The sequence below is a fragment of the Gorilla gorilla genome, chromosome 3 (genome assembly GCF_029281585.2).
Source record: "Gorilla gorilla gorilla isolate KB3781 chromosome 3, NHGRI_mGorGor1-v2.1_pri, whole genome shotgun sequence".
In the NCBI taxonomy this organism is placed as follows: Eukaryota; Metazoa; Chordata; class Mammalia; order Primates; family Hominidae; genus Gorilla; species Gorilla gorilla.
In genome coordinates, this window is record NC_073227.2 from 207,597,144 (window position 1) to 207,611,631 (window position 14,488).

Here is a 14,488-nt window from a genome sequence, read left to right on the forward strand (position 1 = left end):
CAGAAGAGCAGATGCCCCCAAAACAGTGTCTCACGGCACGTCGGCACTTTGTTTCCCGTCAGATCCTTCCCCCAAAACAGCTGTATCCCCGTATTAACAGAATCCCCTCAAGAAAAGGTTACAGAGCATTTTCAGTGTTAGATGCAACTGGAGTCCTGTCCGTAATTTAGTTTTCTAGAATGAGGCTTTTGATTTATTGAGCATTCCCGCAAATAGTTCTGAAGCTTTTCCAAGTCTTACCCCATTTAACACCTCTGCTTAATCAGTAAGTGATCATAAAACACATGTGAATTACACCACAGCGCCAAATGATGGTCCCATTGAAAGAATTAAGAAATTGAAATTCATAACACGCAAATGTGAGGGAAGAGCTGCTTACCTTTTCACAAACTGGACTGTTGTCATTTGCATCCAGAACTTTCACTTCAACTATCGCTTTTGATGAGAAGGTGCCATCAGTTGCCGTGATAGTAAGAAGGTAATTGTCCCTTTTTTCCCTGTCTAGAGGTTTCTTCACATATACCTTCCATTCATTCTGTATATTTTCAACAGCAAACTGTCCTAAAGGATCCCCTCCTATTAAATCAATGGAGGAAGATGATAGTCAAATTTGTTGAAAGGATAAAAATAAGTCACAGAAAAAATAAACTGTACAAAAGATGTATAATGTTATCGTTTAAAAGAATTGAGTATTAAAAGAATTAATTTGGCATATATTAGCCTTCCAATTTACAAAAACAAGGGCAGCATTAAAATGTATAAACATAGCATTAAGACTACTAAATAATCATTTAGCCTGCACTAAAACTATAGATGCTTTTAATTATATTTATTATACACTAAGTATAAGGTTCAAAAGAATGAGTCACAAAAATCAAAAACAGTCTAACGAAACAACTGGTAGCTTTGCTCAGGTAACAAACTTGAAATGAGGCTCAGCAGATGTTATTTCTACTTATTATTTTAGATATTTTTAACTAAAATCATCCCTTAAATCCCCAATTTCCATACAATACAGATCTTATACTTTATGCTTCTAAAAATCATTTTAAATTAATTAAACCGTTTGGTGTGAATTTTTTTTACCTGTTATGAAATATGTAACTTGTCTGTTGATCTCTTCGGAATCGGCATCCGTGGTACTTAAGATGGCAATCACCCCACCTGGGGGGTCATCCTCACTCACAGTCCCTTTATAGATCTCGGCCGTGAATCGTGGTGGACTATCGTTGACATCGGTGACGGTAACATCCACAATGGCTGTGGAGGATAGCTGGATCTTTTCACCATGATCTGATGCAACCACTTTAATCTGGTAATTGTCTCTCTTTTCATGGTCAAGTTCCTTTAAAGTTGTAATCCAGCCTGTTTCCATGTTAATGGCAAAGGATTCAATGACTTCCACACTTTGTGACTGATCCAGGCTATACATAACTTGGCCGTTGGTTCCTGAGTCAGCATCAGATGCCCTGATCTGAATTACTCTACTTCCCCCTGGCAGGTTTTCAACAATGAATGCCTCATATGGACTAGATTCAAAGACCGGGCTGTTGTCATTTGCATCTTTCACTTGGATACTAACATCTACAGAAGCCACCATCTCATGGTCATCTTGAGTGCACCTGGCCAGTATGGAAAACTGATACCACTTAGTTGTCTCATGATCAAGACTCTTCTCCAACTTCAGTCTCCCACTCTGTCTGTCAATCACAAAGGACTCATCCCTATTGCTTTCTGGAGTATTCCCTTTGACTAGGCTGTAAAGAACAGTCCCACTATGTTCTGCTCGGATGAGATCTATTTCTGTTCCAATAGGCACGTCCTCTGACACTGTAAAGGTATAGAAAGGTTCTGAAAATTTTGGAAGCTGCATTTCCGGTGGAAGGATTTTAACATAGACAGGAACAACAGATTCTTTTGATGGAGACCCATTATCCACAGCTCTAACAAAGAAAGTGAAGAATTCATTTTCCAAGCCAATGAGGCTCTCCTTTGTAGTGATTACGCCGGACAGTTTGTTAATTTCCAAATTCTCTTTTACACTTTCAGAGTCTGCTTCAATGGCATAGGTGATGTCGGCATTGGAGCCCTCATCGGCATCACTTGCAAGAACTTTAATGACTGAAGTCCCTTTAGCAGCACTGGACCCGATATTCACTTCGTATTTGGTTGCTCGAAATTGTGGTGCATTGTCATTGTCATCTGTAAGGATGACATTCACGGTGCAGAAAGCAACTTTTCCTCCAGCATCCTTAGCCATTAAACGGACTGAGATCACTTTCTCCGCTGGGGTTTCTCGATCAAGTTTTTCCAAAGTAAATATCTGTCCTCTCTCATTTATGTAAAATCTGTCTTTGGCAAAGTCATTTACAATATGGTAAGTAACGTGACCATAAATACCAGAATCCCCATCCGTAGTTTTCACCTCCATCACCAGGGTATGCAGGGGAGCGTTTTCAGCTAGTTCCACTTCATATTCGTTCTGAAGAAAAGCAGGACTGTGCAAATTGCCTCCAATTACAGTTACATGAACCTGGGTGGAACTTCTAAAAACTCCATCAGACACTGACAGGTTAAGACTGTAAAATGGCTTCAGGGCGTGCCGGCGCAGGTTTGAGAGGGTGATAATCCCTGTTGCACTGTCAATGACAAAATGTTTATGATCATTGCCAGACAGAATGGAATACTGCAACTTGTCTATGTCTGAACTGTCTGCATCATAGGCTTTTACACAGGTCACGAAATGCCCATGAGGGGCGTGCTCGCTAATTCTGGCTTCATAAATCTGTTGTTCAAAGAGTGGTGGATTATCATTGAGGTCGGTGACGTCCACCGTGACAATCACATCACTGCTCAGCGGGGGCATACCACCATCAACAGCCCTCACAAAAATCGTGTGCTGCCGGGACTGCTCGTAATCCAGGGTTCTGAGTAGTGAGATGAGGCCAGTGCTGCTGTCTACATGAAAATGATCATGACTCTTGCTGTGATTCTCAAACATCTGGTATGAGATTCCTCTATTTGGTTCTGAATCAGAATCAGTGGCTCTAACTTGAACAACAGATGTTCCAATTACAGATGCCTCAGACAGGGTCGCCGCATAAGACTGCTGAGCAAACACAGGAGGGTTATCATTGATGTCCTCTACTATGATGTCCACAAATACTTCAGCATGAGCGCCCGTCAAGGAGTCAGTTGCGCGTATGCTCAGCTTATATGCCGGGTGGGCCTCAAAGTCCAGAGGAGCTATGACATTGATAACTCCAGTATTGAAGTTAATAGTGAACTGGCTGAAAGGGTCTCCGTCTGTGATGCTGTAGAACACTTTCAGGCCTTCCGGGCTGTTAGCCTGCACGTGGACCACAGGGCTGTGCACCTGGATGTTCTCTGCAATCTCTGCACTGTAGAAAGGTTTTTCAAACACAGGCATGGCTTTATTCATGACAGTGATCGGAACGATAACTTCCGCTGAAAAGGCCGGGTTCCCTCCATCTTTTGCAACCACTGTAACAAGATACTCTTTATTTAAGGTGTCAAGCTCAAATTGCTTTTTCAGTGAAATTTCACCCAAGGGTCCAATTTGAAAGTGTTCATGATGTTCCTTGAGGTAGTAATGCACTTCCCCGTTTCTGCCACTGTCTCTGTCTACAGCAGTGACATAGCGAATGACATGGCCCACCTCAGTGTCCACTTTAACAACAGCGTAGTAGGGAAGGTTGACAAACACCGGCGCATTATCATTTTGGTCTTCTACAATGACCTTCACGACAACGTGGGCCACTGCGGAAGGCTTATGCTCCTCTGTCACTTCTACAACCACATCAAACGTCTCCTGCTGCTCACGATCGAAGGGCGTGCCAGTGGTTGACAGAACTCCTGAAGTGCGGCTTATTTTAAATCTGCGATCTGGGTTGAGGATGTGATAAAACAAAGGCTCATTGATTGGATTCCCAACAGCAGTAATGACAGCTAATGTTTTGGCCTCGGTGGAATTCTCTTTCACTACCGCAGAGTAGACATCCTGGGTAAACTTTAGGTGACTTTCTTTGCTTTCTTTCACATTAATTTTGACAGAGGTAAGGCCGGCAAATCTGCCATCGGAAGCTCTAACGGTTAGCTCGTAGCGGCTTCTTAACTGAGTTGTGTTTTGGACAGTGAGAGCACCAGTCTTGTAGTCCATAGAAAACTTCTCCCCGATGTTGCCTTCGGTGATGGAGTAAATCAACTGTGAGAATGCACTTGAATCAGCATCTGTAGCATTTACTGTGATGACTTTTACTCCTTTGTATGTTGGTAACAAAAGAGATGCTTCATATAATGGCTTGGCAAACACAGGAGGGCAGTCATTAATGTCAATTACATGTACTGTTACATTCGCTGCATACTCAGCAAATAAACGTGGGGTTCCCATGTCATGCACTTGGACGGTGAAGTGAAAAATACTTGTTTCTTCATAGTCCAGACTTAGTACTGTATGAATAGCACCAGTGCTAGAATCAATAGCAAAATATGTGTGTACAGATGGTTCAACAATGTGATATACAAGCAAAGCATTTGAGTCTTTATCAGCATCAGCTGCTCGAATCACCAGTGGGACATTCCTGTCTGTTAGGACCACGCTGTTAATTGAGGCTGATTCACTAATGAGTCCTGTATATTCTGCCTGCATAAAAACTGGCGCGTTGTCATTCTCATCCTGCAGGTGAACTAGAACCGTTGTATTAGTGGACAAACCAGCCATGTTAGTTCCTTGTATTATCAATGTGTAAATGGGCAAAGTTTCAAAGTCCAGGGCTTTCTGAGTGATGATAGTTCCAGAATGTGGATTAATATCAAAAGCATCACCTGTATTTCCATCTTTTATTTCATACACCACTGATGATTGACTATGGGCTGTAACCATCCCAACGAAACTCCCAATGCTGACAGTTTCACTAAGTTCAACAGAATATTCTTTTGATGTAAACTTCGGAGAGGCGTTGTCAGCAATTGTGACAAAGATACGCACAGAAGTTATTTCACTCATTGGTGGACTGCCCTTATCTGTAGCTTTTACCATTAAATCATACTCCGCTTGGTTACTTCGATCTAATTCTTTGGCAGTTTTAATAGAGCCCAAGACAGGATCGATCATAAAAGAATTTCCAATATTTCCTGGAAGGAGAGGAAAAAATACATGTTAGAGAAAAACACAAGGGGCAGTAGAAGTAGTAGTTAGAGAAACAGAAACAAAGTATCCTTAAAAATTATATTCTGAAATTAAGCAGAAACTCAGGGGATGTCAATGTTTGAATGGAACCTTCAACTTGTTTTATTTTTATCCACCTAAAACCAGGTATACTTTATAGAATTTTGTCCATAAATGATGAAAAACAAAAAAACAGAGGAAACAGCACTCTGCTCTTAGCAAAGCCAAAACTCCCTCTCTCGGCTGCACTGGGAATGTGTGGTGGAAAGACAAGGCTATCCTTCCACAAAGCAGTTGAGTGAGTCACTTTCCAGGAGTCCCTCAAAACACTTCTGGACCACATTTGTATTTTCAACGGTTATGACTTACAAACTCTTAAGATTTGTATTCATTACGAAAGATTTTGATTCAGTAAGAAATTGACATCAAGCTTCAAGAGACAATTGCCCATGGATAAATGTGTGTAACCCACCCCACTTTACAGGTTTTGAAGATTGCAACAACATTCCCTTCTTATCTTTTTCAGGTCAACTTATCCTCTAGGTCAGTGGTTTTCCCCTGGGGGGCAATTCTGCTCCCTAGGAGACATCTGGTAATGCCTGCAGACATTTTTGGTTGTCACTACTTGTCGGAAGAGGGTGCTCCTGGCGTCTCGTGGGTGGAGACCAGGGGTGTTGCTAAGCATCCTACAACACACAGGACAGCCCTGCACAACAAAAAATATCTGGTTCCAAATGTCAGCAGTGCTGAAGCTGAGAGGCTGCTCAAAGATAGAGTGTTTTACCTCCTTTTCTTTGGACCTTTTCAGGCTATACTGTATGTATCTTTAGCTGCAACCACAACTCCAGAATATTGTATAATTCTGTATCATCGACTGAATCTTCAAAGAAACAAGCAGTTCTCTACAGCCCTTTTGGATAAATCAGGGTGGCGTTGCAGGCTCTCAGGGTTAATCCATCCACAAGCCCATCCTTTTTCTGTTTCATGAACAAGCACCCAGAATTCACCATCCCTGTCATAGCACAGAATTTATTTTCCCCAAATGAACTATTACACTTACCCAAAACAAAGCTCACTTGCCACTTAACTGCTTTCTCAGATTCTTGCTCTAGGTTTGCCACGAGTGTGGCATTTCACAGACCAGAACTGCTCAGTGTGAGCTGCACACCAGGGATTCACCAAGCACTTCGTTCTCCACATCATTAACAGGAAACACTTCCTCTACAGTCTTCACTTCCTTCCTTTCACACATGTTCCAAAAATCCACGGCCATTTTTTAGAGACCAGATCCAGCCTGCTTTTCATTAAGTCTTACTGGCTCTGCATCCAAGCCCCAAGGCAGCGCCTCAGTCTGCAACAGGGTGGAGGCCCAGGATTTCTCTAGGCCCTGACGCTGAGCTGAACCCTGGCCGAGAACTGGGTCCTGCTGCCTCTGCCAGGCTTTTGAGACACTAATTTCCGGCCTGTCTGTACTTATGAGTCAGTGACCCCAGGTCCTTCCTGATCGCATTTTTGGCCGTCGTCAGAACGCCAAGATCCTTTTCTCATCCCACCTGTACATCACCCTCACTGTCTAAAATTGTGACTGACTGCCTGGCCTGACACAGGAGACTGGGGCAGCCATGGTGACTCTCTTCATCCCTGCCCCTCAGACTTCCCTATGTCTGTACTCACCAGCTGACCTACCATATTTTATATTCATTCTTCTATATCCACTTCTCTCTTATTTTGTACAAGATAATCTTATCTTGCCAATGAAGCTTCAAATATGCAAGGCCTCATGTGGAGGAACGAAGAGACTACCTGCTGTGGAGGAGGCTGGTGCTGCTAGAACACACTGCTTTCTGCAAAACTTGCTCCCTGCCCTCCAGCCAAGTGGGCATTCTCTTTGTCCTCAATCAGGAGAGCACACTCATCTCAGAGCCCCAGTGTCTGATGCATCCTCTCCTGGAAGAGTCTTCTCCCGCTACTCTTACTGTTCCTGTCTCATCGCCCTGTGTTTTCTTTACAGCATGGATTACAACCTTGCTCTTTATCGGCCATGCAAGATTCAGAAACATCCTTTATTATCTGGGGCATCATGACTCTGATGAACACAGCTTGGAGCATGTCACTGGTAACAAGGTTAAACAGGAACCCAGCTCGTGATGGGATACATGAATCCCACATACATATAGATTAAGGCAGAAATCATCAGATTTGCAGATGGGAAAGCAGCATCGTGCTTATGTGAAGAAACAATGAGGGCTGCTGAGTGGTAGAAAGTGCCCCTGCCTGGCCTAACAACAGGTACATTCACAGACACTGAGATGCACTGGTGCTGTTGAACGACTTCCTAAGGTGGCAGAAAAGGTCTGTACGAGGCTGGGGGCTTATTCACTGACTTTAGCTACAATAGGAGTGATTTTTAAACAACTTTAAATTGTTCCCTGTATGGGAACAGGGCAATTATCTAGACAAACAGGCTAATTTTTACTCTTAAGCTATTAAGTATATTACACAGAACTGTGAAGGGGAGTCTGTTTCTTCCCCTGTGGACACACGCTGGATGTTCAGCTGGGGCCCACTGACTGGCAGAGTGGCACCCTCCGTTGACTCTCAAGGCAATTATATTTAACTTAAGTTTGGGGAGGAAAACCAATTCTAATCAATAAGTATATTTATTTATGGAGTGTCTTCTATCCAGGTATTAAAATGGTTTAGAAGTAGTGCTCTAATAATATACTTTTTTAAAAAGATGTAAGAAGAAAACACACAGACCAGAGTATGGCACTGACATGTCTCCAGCATATAACTCAATGGTTACTGAAAATATCTCTTAATTCCTTTTTCCCTGAATACTCCTAATCAGACCAAACCTTTTACTCAATTAATTGCTGCTAATTAAACATGCAGTGTTACATACTGAATTTATAACTAGTCTTTTTGAACTTTAAATGTAATCTGACACAAATTAGAAGCAGATAATTATGAATAAACTTAAATGAAAGGCATTTGTATGAACATTTTATAGTTTGTACTATTCCAACAGATGTCCACCTCCATCTCCAACACATGCACACACCCCCTCCACAAAATTCTACTGCATTTTAATGGTAGTGGTCTCCTACAAAGTAACTGCTGAGCATAATTTTTATATTACCAAAACTATAAAAATAGCATCTTAAAAGTCCTAATTCTATGCCAGAATAGGCCATTGGTATTATCTATTCATGGAGGAGGGAGTTCCATTCTCCAAATACCAGATTCCTAATCCTGTCAGTCATTAGAAGCATTCAAAGAATGCACATGCTTCTACTCAGACACCAACAATCATATTTTAACCACCCAGTTGTTGACAATTATGTGAAAGCTAAGGGGAAGTTTAACATTTTCTCCTACATAAACCCAGTCAGTTTGTCTATGACAGAATTACTTTATTGAAGTACTCAGGCATGCACAAATGGAATGCACTGTTTTTCTAACTGCAAATTTCTCAACCAGTGGAAAAAAACTTCATCTTTACTCAAGGCACTAACTACACTACATTTTAACACTGCAATCATAGGCAGTGTATGAGATCTTATTTGTGGCTAATGAACTCGATTTGGTTGTTTTAAGGGAAACAAATGAAATTTCAAATATGTTAAATAAACATAGTTTAACCACCTAGAACACATCAGTAAGTTTTTTTAAATTACTCTCCATTTCCTCAAATTTTGATTACATGATCTATAGTTAATCTATACCTGTACCAATTCTAATGCCTAGGAGAGACAATTTCTAAATATGTAGAGCTACAGACTTAAAAAAAAAAAACAAGTTAAATGGAATATTTTAATTCTCTAAACTCATTATGAAGAAGACTGAAAGGGACTATATTCCTTGTACTAACAATGGCACTGAAGAAAACGGAAAACTGTAAACTGTCTTCTCAACATTTCATCACTTTCAGAGGATCTGGCATGAGCAGGAACATCCTAAAGCAATGTGACTTCTGACTGTACAGACTGTATGCTCTAAAGCAGAGCCCTGTTTCTATCGGGGTGGAACTTTTACAAGACACGCATTGTGGACCCAATGGCAACGCCTACCTACCATGCCCAGGAGGAACACTCCCAACATGGCACCTGGCACATAAAGTGAGCTTCACCAGCCCACAGAATGAATGAATGAATGAATGAGGGACCAACATGGCACCTGGCACATAAAGCGAGCTTCATCAGCCCACAGAATGAATGAATGAAGGAATGAGGGACCAACATGGCACCTGGCACATAAAGTGAGCTTCATCAGCCTACAGAATGAATGAATGAATGAGTGAGGGACCAACATGGCACCTGGCACATAAAGCGAGCTTCATCAGCCCACAGAATGAATGAATGAAGGAATGAGGGACCAACATGGCACCTGGCACATAAAGCAAGCTTCATCAGCCTACAGAATGAATGAATGAATGAGTGAGGGACCAACATGGCACCTGGCACATAAAGCAAGCTTCATCAGCCCACAGAATGAATGAATGAATGAATGAGGGAATGGCAGTGGAAAACAGACCAAAAACATCCTGCTATGCCAGGACTGCTTCCTGGTGGTCCCCCTTGTTATCCCGACTCTGGATCTCTTGGCCTCTGGGTCCCAGAACCGTCCAGGCCCACAGCTCCAGCTGTTTTTTTTTCTGCCCTTGCTGCCTCAAGCCCCACCCCAGCAGGCCCCAGCTCTGGGGTCTAGTCCTCAACCCAATTCCATGAGGGAAATTCACCTGTTAAAGGCAAGTGGCAAAAATCCAGGTAAATGTGGAAGGGGTGGGAGGGGCACGGCACCTCTTTCTGAGGTTTCAGCCAATTACAATGAGATGAGTCAACACTGTTAGGGAGCTTCCTGCTCTGCTCAAGAGAAAATACTCTCTGACAAAAAAAGTGAAACGTTAAATTACTAGGCAAGCATCTTCCTAAGTGTGTTTAATTTAACCAATGTTACAGAAGAAAGTGTGGTTAAAATAATTTCAGAAATACTGAATTGGTCAAATAAAGTTTCCTCTACTACGGGGCTTCTCAGAGCCTTGAACTGGGCTAATATTGTGACTCCCCCAGAACTTCCCCCAAACTCTCTGATGGGCTAAAAGTTTCAAAAAAAAAAAATTCCTCTGTCTCCTAACATGTAAAATTGTATCTAGAGATCAATTTAAGCCATTTTTGCAGATACACAGAAATGCTTCAATACCCAGAACTGATTTTGGAAAAGTAGAAACAGACTTTTAACAATTGCAAATTTAAAATGCCACTGAATGCTCCAAAAGTACCTGACTCGATCGAGTACAGCACTTCAGCATTTTTCCCTTTGTCCTTGTCCAGAGCCGTCACCTGCAACACAACTGAGCCAACGGCTGCCGATTCATAAACCCGCCCTTTGTAGGAGGAAGCGGTGAACCACGGGGCGTGGTCATTCGTGTCGCTGACATTGACCACAATCCTTGCAAAGTTGCGTTTTACAGGCACATCTTGATCTCGTACCTAAAAGAATTGACACATTATCAATACCATTGGTGCTTTCCTTATAACTAATTAAAAATCACACTCGAACACACAAAGGCCTCAAGACCAAATGGTGGGAGGAGAGCAGGCAGAGCGCCTACCATGACCGTGAGGGTGTGCTGGTGAACGGCTTCGTGATCCAGTTTCCCAGAAGTATAGAGAGAGCCGGTTGCAGGATCAAGACGAAATTTCTTGAGACTCAATGGATCTCTACTGCTCTGCAGAGTGTAGATTAGTTTGTTTTTCTCATCCTGATCCACGGCACTGATTTGCAAAATTTCTGTTTCTGGCGCTGTATCTTCAGGAATAATAACTTCATACTTTGATGTAGAAAACTGAGGACGATGGTCATTTGTGTCTATTACTTTGATGAATACCTGTAATGGATAACAAAATGACTCATACAATATTTCCAATTATGATGTTTTGATACTTAAAGAACCATGAACGAAAGTCATGTATATTGAAATGATACTGTGGCAAAATAAAATACAAATATGAGAAAGGCAACAAAAACCTAGAATCATACATTTCTTAAAACATTTCTCATTGGTATATTACTTATCTAAATATGAGTAAGATAATGATGACCTTTCTGCATTCTTATAACTAACTCTGGGACAAAATATGTGTGATTTTCACACTTGCCACGTCTTTACGTGGGCTTAACTTCTCTTATGCCTCCACAGAGAAGGTATCTGTGGGTCACTCATGTACGGATAACAATTTACCAGGATTTATAGAAGACTAATTTCTTAAATCAGATTTGTATCTGCAACTACCAACCCACTGAGGTAAGACAGATGATTACACTATCCAAATTTCTCATTCTCATCTTTGACATCCCAAGCCCCTGATCATAGGTTTTTTTAATATGTAAAAAGAAAAAATAAGAAATGTGTTTAGAAATCACTGTATTTCTGTGATCATAAACCTACATCTATGTAGTAAATACGTTTACTCCCTAAAACCAATTTAGTCAATAGATTGAAAAACTAAACTCTCTTAACTATGTCTACATAAAGTAAAAACCTTTAGAGGAAAAAAAGCAAATGTTAAGAAACTTGGTACTAAGCTAAATTAGAAACAAACAAAACTTTGACAGTAAGAGGATTAATTTCCATAATGAAAAGACCTATGGATTTGGCACAGCGGAAATCACTGCCAATTATAAAACATGCTTTAGAGTTTAAGAAGAAGAAAACTGCGCTTCGTGGGGGCATACGGAACAAAGGGATCTGCTGGTCCAAGCAGCACAGGGGGCCAGGGTCCCAGGCAGAGCGGTCAGCTACATGGTGCAGGCCATGAACAGAGGCCTTCCGTGAGGGCTACATCAGTGTTCTCACAGAAGACCAAGATATCAAGGATGTTTTAGTTAAATAAAACGTAACATTACATTTTGTATGAATTCTAGATGCATCCACCAAACCATGGAAAGGCTGCATGTGAAAGCTATGTAAACCTTTAAAACAACAGATGCCTCACTTTTACAGGTCAATGATGATCCAGAAGGGATGGCTATAAAGGCAATTACCATAGATTAGATTATATATTCATTTCCACTATAAATTTAAAAATTACTTTTCCCATGTAGTGGGTACTGAGCAGAGAAGTTTAATCCTGCTCCAAGCTCAACCATCATTAAGTAGAAAGAACTGGAAGTCAAAGCAATTCAATTGAAACACACTGATTGTGCGTTTCCATGCCCAATGCTTGCCTGGGTGTGAAATCAGCGTGCAATAGTCTCTGCCCTCATAGAGCTACCAGGCTCACCAGGCAATGTTCTGCACGTGCACAGCCTAACCATGTCTCATATATTATCATGTAAAGTTTTTAAGAGTCCAGAGACTGGCTGAGATATTCAGAAAGCTCTTAAGAAGGAGATAATGCTTTCTTGGGTCCATTTTTGGTTGGCAGGTGAGTAAGTATGAGGAAGGGCTGCGTCAAAGACATGAAGGCAAGCAGTGGGACGGAACATCCTGCCTTTCAGAGGCTGGAGAGGACTTGGAACTCAGGGGTGATACAGTAAAGGAGCAAGAAGAAGGCAGAGTCAAATACGCAGAGCCTCGACTCCAGAACTGATGTGGGAAGACTACACAGCTCCTTTTGGTCAGAAGAAACTCGCTTCCAACATGAGTGGCAGGGATGAAGAATGGCGACTGGAAGGTGAACTGAGTGTCGGTGGGACAAGAGCCCAAACCAGTGCTGATGTGCAACAAGACTATGGCTTTCTGCGTGCTTACTGGGTGACAGGCTCTCAGAACGTGAAGAACAAGCACCCTGCAGGTCACCTCATCAACCTTCCTAAGACCTCCAAAAGGACGATTATCACCACCCCCACTTTGCAGATGAGAACATGGACACACAGAGAGTTACAGATATTTGCCCATGGAAAGGAGTACAAGAGGTGGAGCCGGGATTCAAACCAAGCGATCTGCTCCAGAGGCCACGATGCTGATGCTCGAGAGAAAGTGAAAGAAGATATGAAAGCAAAGTTGTTTGAATGAAAGAAAAAAAAGGTAACAGGATTTGGTAAGTTACCTGGAGATACAAGATAAAGCCAAGTGACTGGAATCAACGGCGGTCAGCATCCTAAGCCACACACGCAGGACAGGAAAGCCGGAGAAGAGCTGTTTCCACAGGGCACTGGCAGTTCTCCCACTGTCCTGCCGCCTACCTCTGCTGGAGGCTGCCCGCTTGACTCACCAATGGCTCACCTAAACCTTCTCAAATCGGCATCTGCTGCCCCTGACCTGGATACTCAATGGCTGCTCTGTTGACTTCTGAGTGTTACTTCCAAGCCCCAATCCATCCCCGCCGTATCCTAGTGTCTCACCTCCCAGCTGACCCCTCTGCTCTTCAATCCATCCCCGCAGTATCCTAGTGTCTCATCTCCCAGCTGATCCCTCTGATCTTCAATCCATCCCCGCGGTATCCTAGTGTCTCGCCTCCCAGCTGATTCCTGTGCTCTTCAATCCATCCCCGCAGTATCCTAGTGTCTCATCTCCCAGCTGACCCCTCTGCTCTTCAATCCATCCCCGGGGTATCCTAGTGTCTCACCTCCCAGCTGACCCCTCTGCTCTTCAATCCATCCCCGCGGTATCCTAGTGTCTCACTGCCCAGCTGACTCCTCTGCTCTTCAATCCATCCCCGCGGTATCCTAGTGTCTCGCCGCCCAGCTGATCCCTCTGCTCTTCAATCAATCCCTACGGTATCCTAGTGTCTCACCATCCAGGTGACTCCTCTGCTCTTCAATCCATCCCTGTGGTATTGTAGTGTCTCGCCTCCCAGCTGACTCCTGTGCTCTTCAATCAATCCCCGCGGTATCCTAGTGTCTCACTGCCCAGCTGATCCCTCTGCTCTTCAATCCATCCCTGCAGTATCCTAGTGTCTCACCTCCCAGCTGACTCCTGTGCTCTTCAACCCATTCTTGCGGTATCCTAGTCTCTCGCCGCCCAGCTGACTCCTCTGCTCTTCAATGCATCCCCGCGGTATCCTAGTGTCTCACCGGTGGTCCAGCTGACTCCTCTGCTCTTCAATCCATCCCCGCGGTATCCTAGTGTCTTGCTGCCCAGCTGATCCCTCTGCTCTTCAATCCATCCCCGCTGTATCCTGGTGCCTCTCACTGTCCAGCTGATTCCTGTGCTCTTCTCCAGGTGGCAGCTGCTGCACCCCCCACCCGCCCCCACCCAAATTCATATTTCCAGGTTCTCAGCCAAAGAGGAAAAATAATCTAAACACAAATCATTCCCTTTGTCCCACACCTTAACAGGTCAACCTGGGCTCA

General features: G+C 43.0%; 1 protein-coding gene across 5 annotated transcripts in view; it reads right to left on the reverse strand.

Moving 5' to 3' along the window:
- The window catches only part of FAT1 (FAT atypical cadherin 1), a 140,040-nt gene that overhangs the window by 28,966 nt on the left and 96,586 nt on the right, over positions 1 to 14,488 (reverse strand). For all 5 annotated transcript variants that reach the window (XM_031010082.3, XM_055385839.2, XM_031010081.3 and 2 more), the window contains exons 8-11: positions 10,803 to 11,078; positions 10,470 to 10,680; positions 1,087 to 5,154; positions 380 to 576 (exon numbers count right to left, since the gene is read on the reverse strand). In XM_031010082.3, the coding sequence (XP_030865942.3) occupies positions 380 to 576; positions 1,087 to 5,154; positions 10,470 to 10,680; positions 10,803 to 11,078 (4,752 nt within the window). The remainder of the gene's footprint in view (positions 1 to 379; positions 577 to 1,086; positions 5,155 to 10,469; positions 10,681 to 10,802; positions 11,079 to 14,488) is intronic.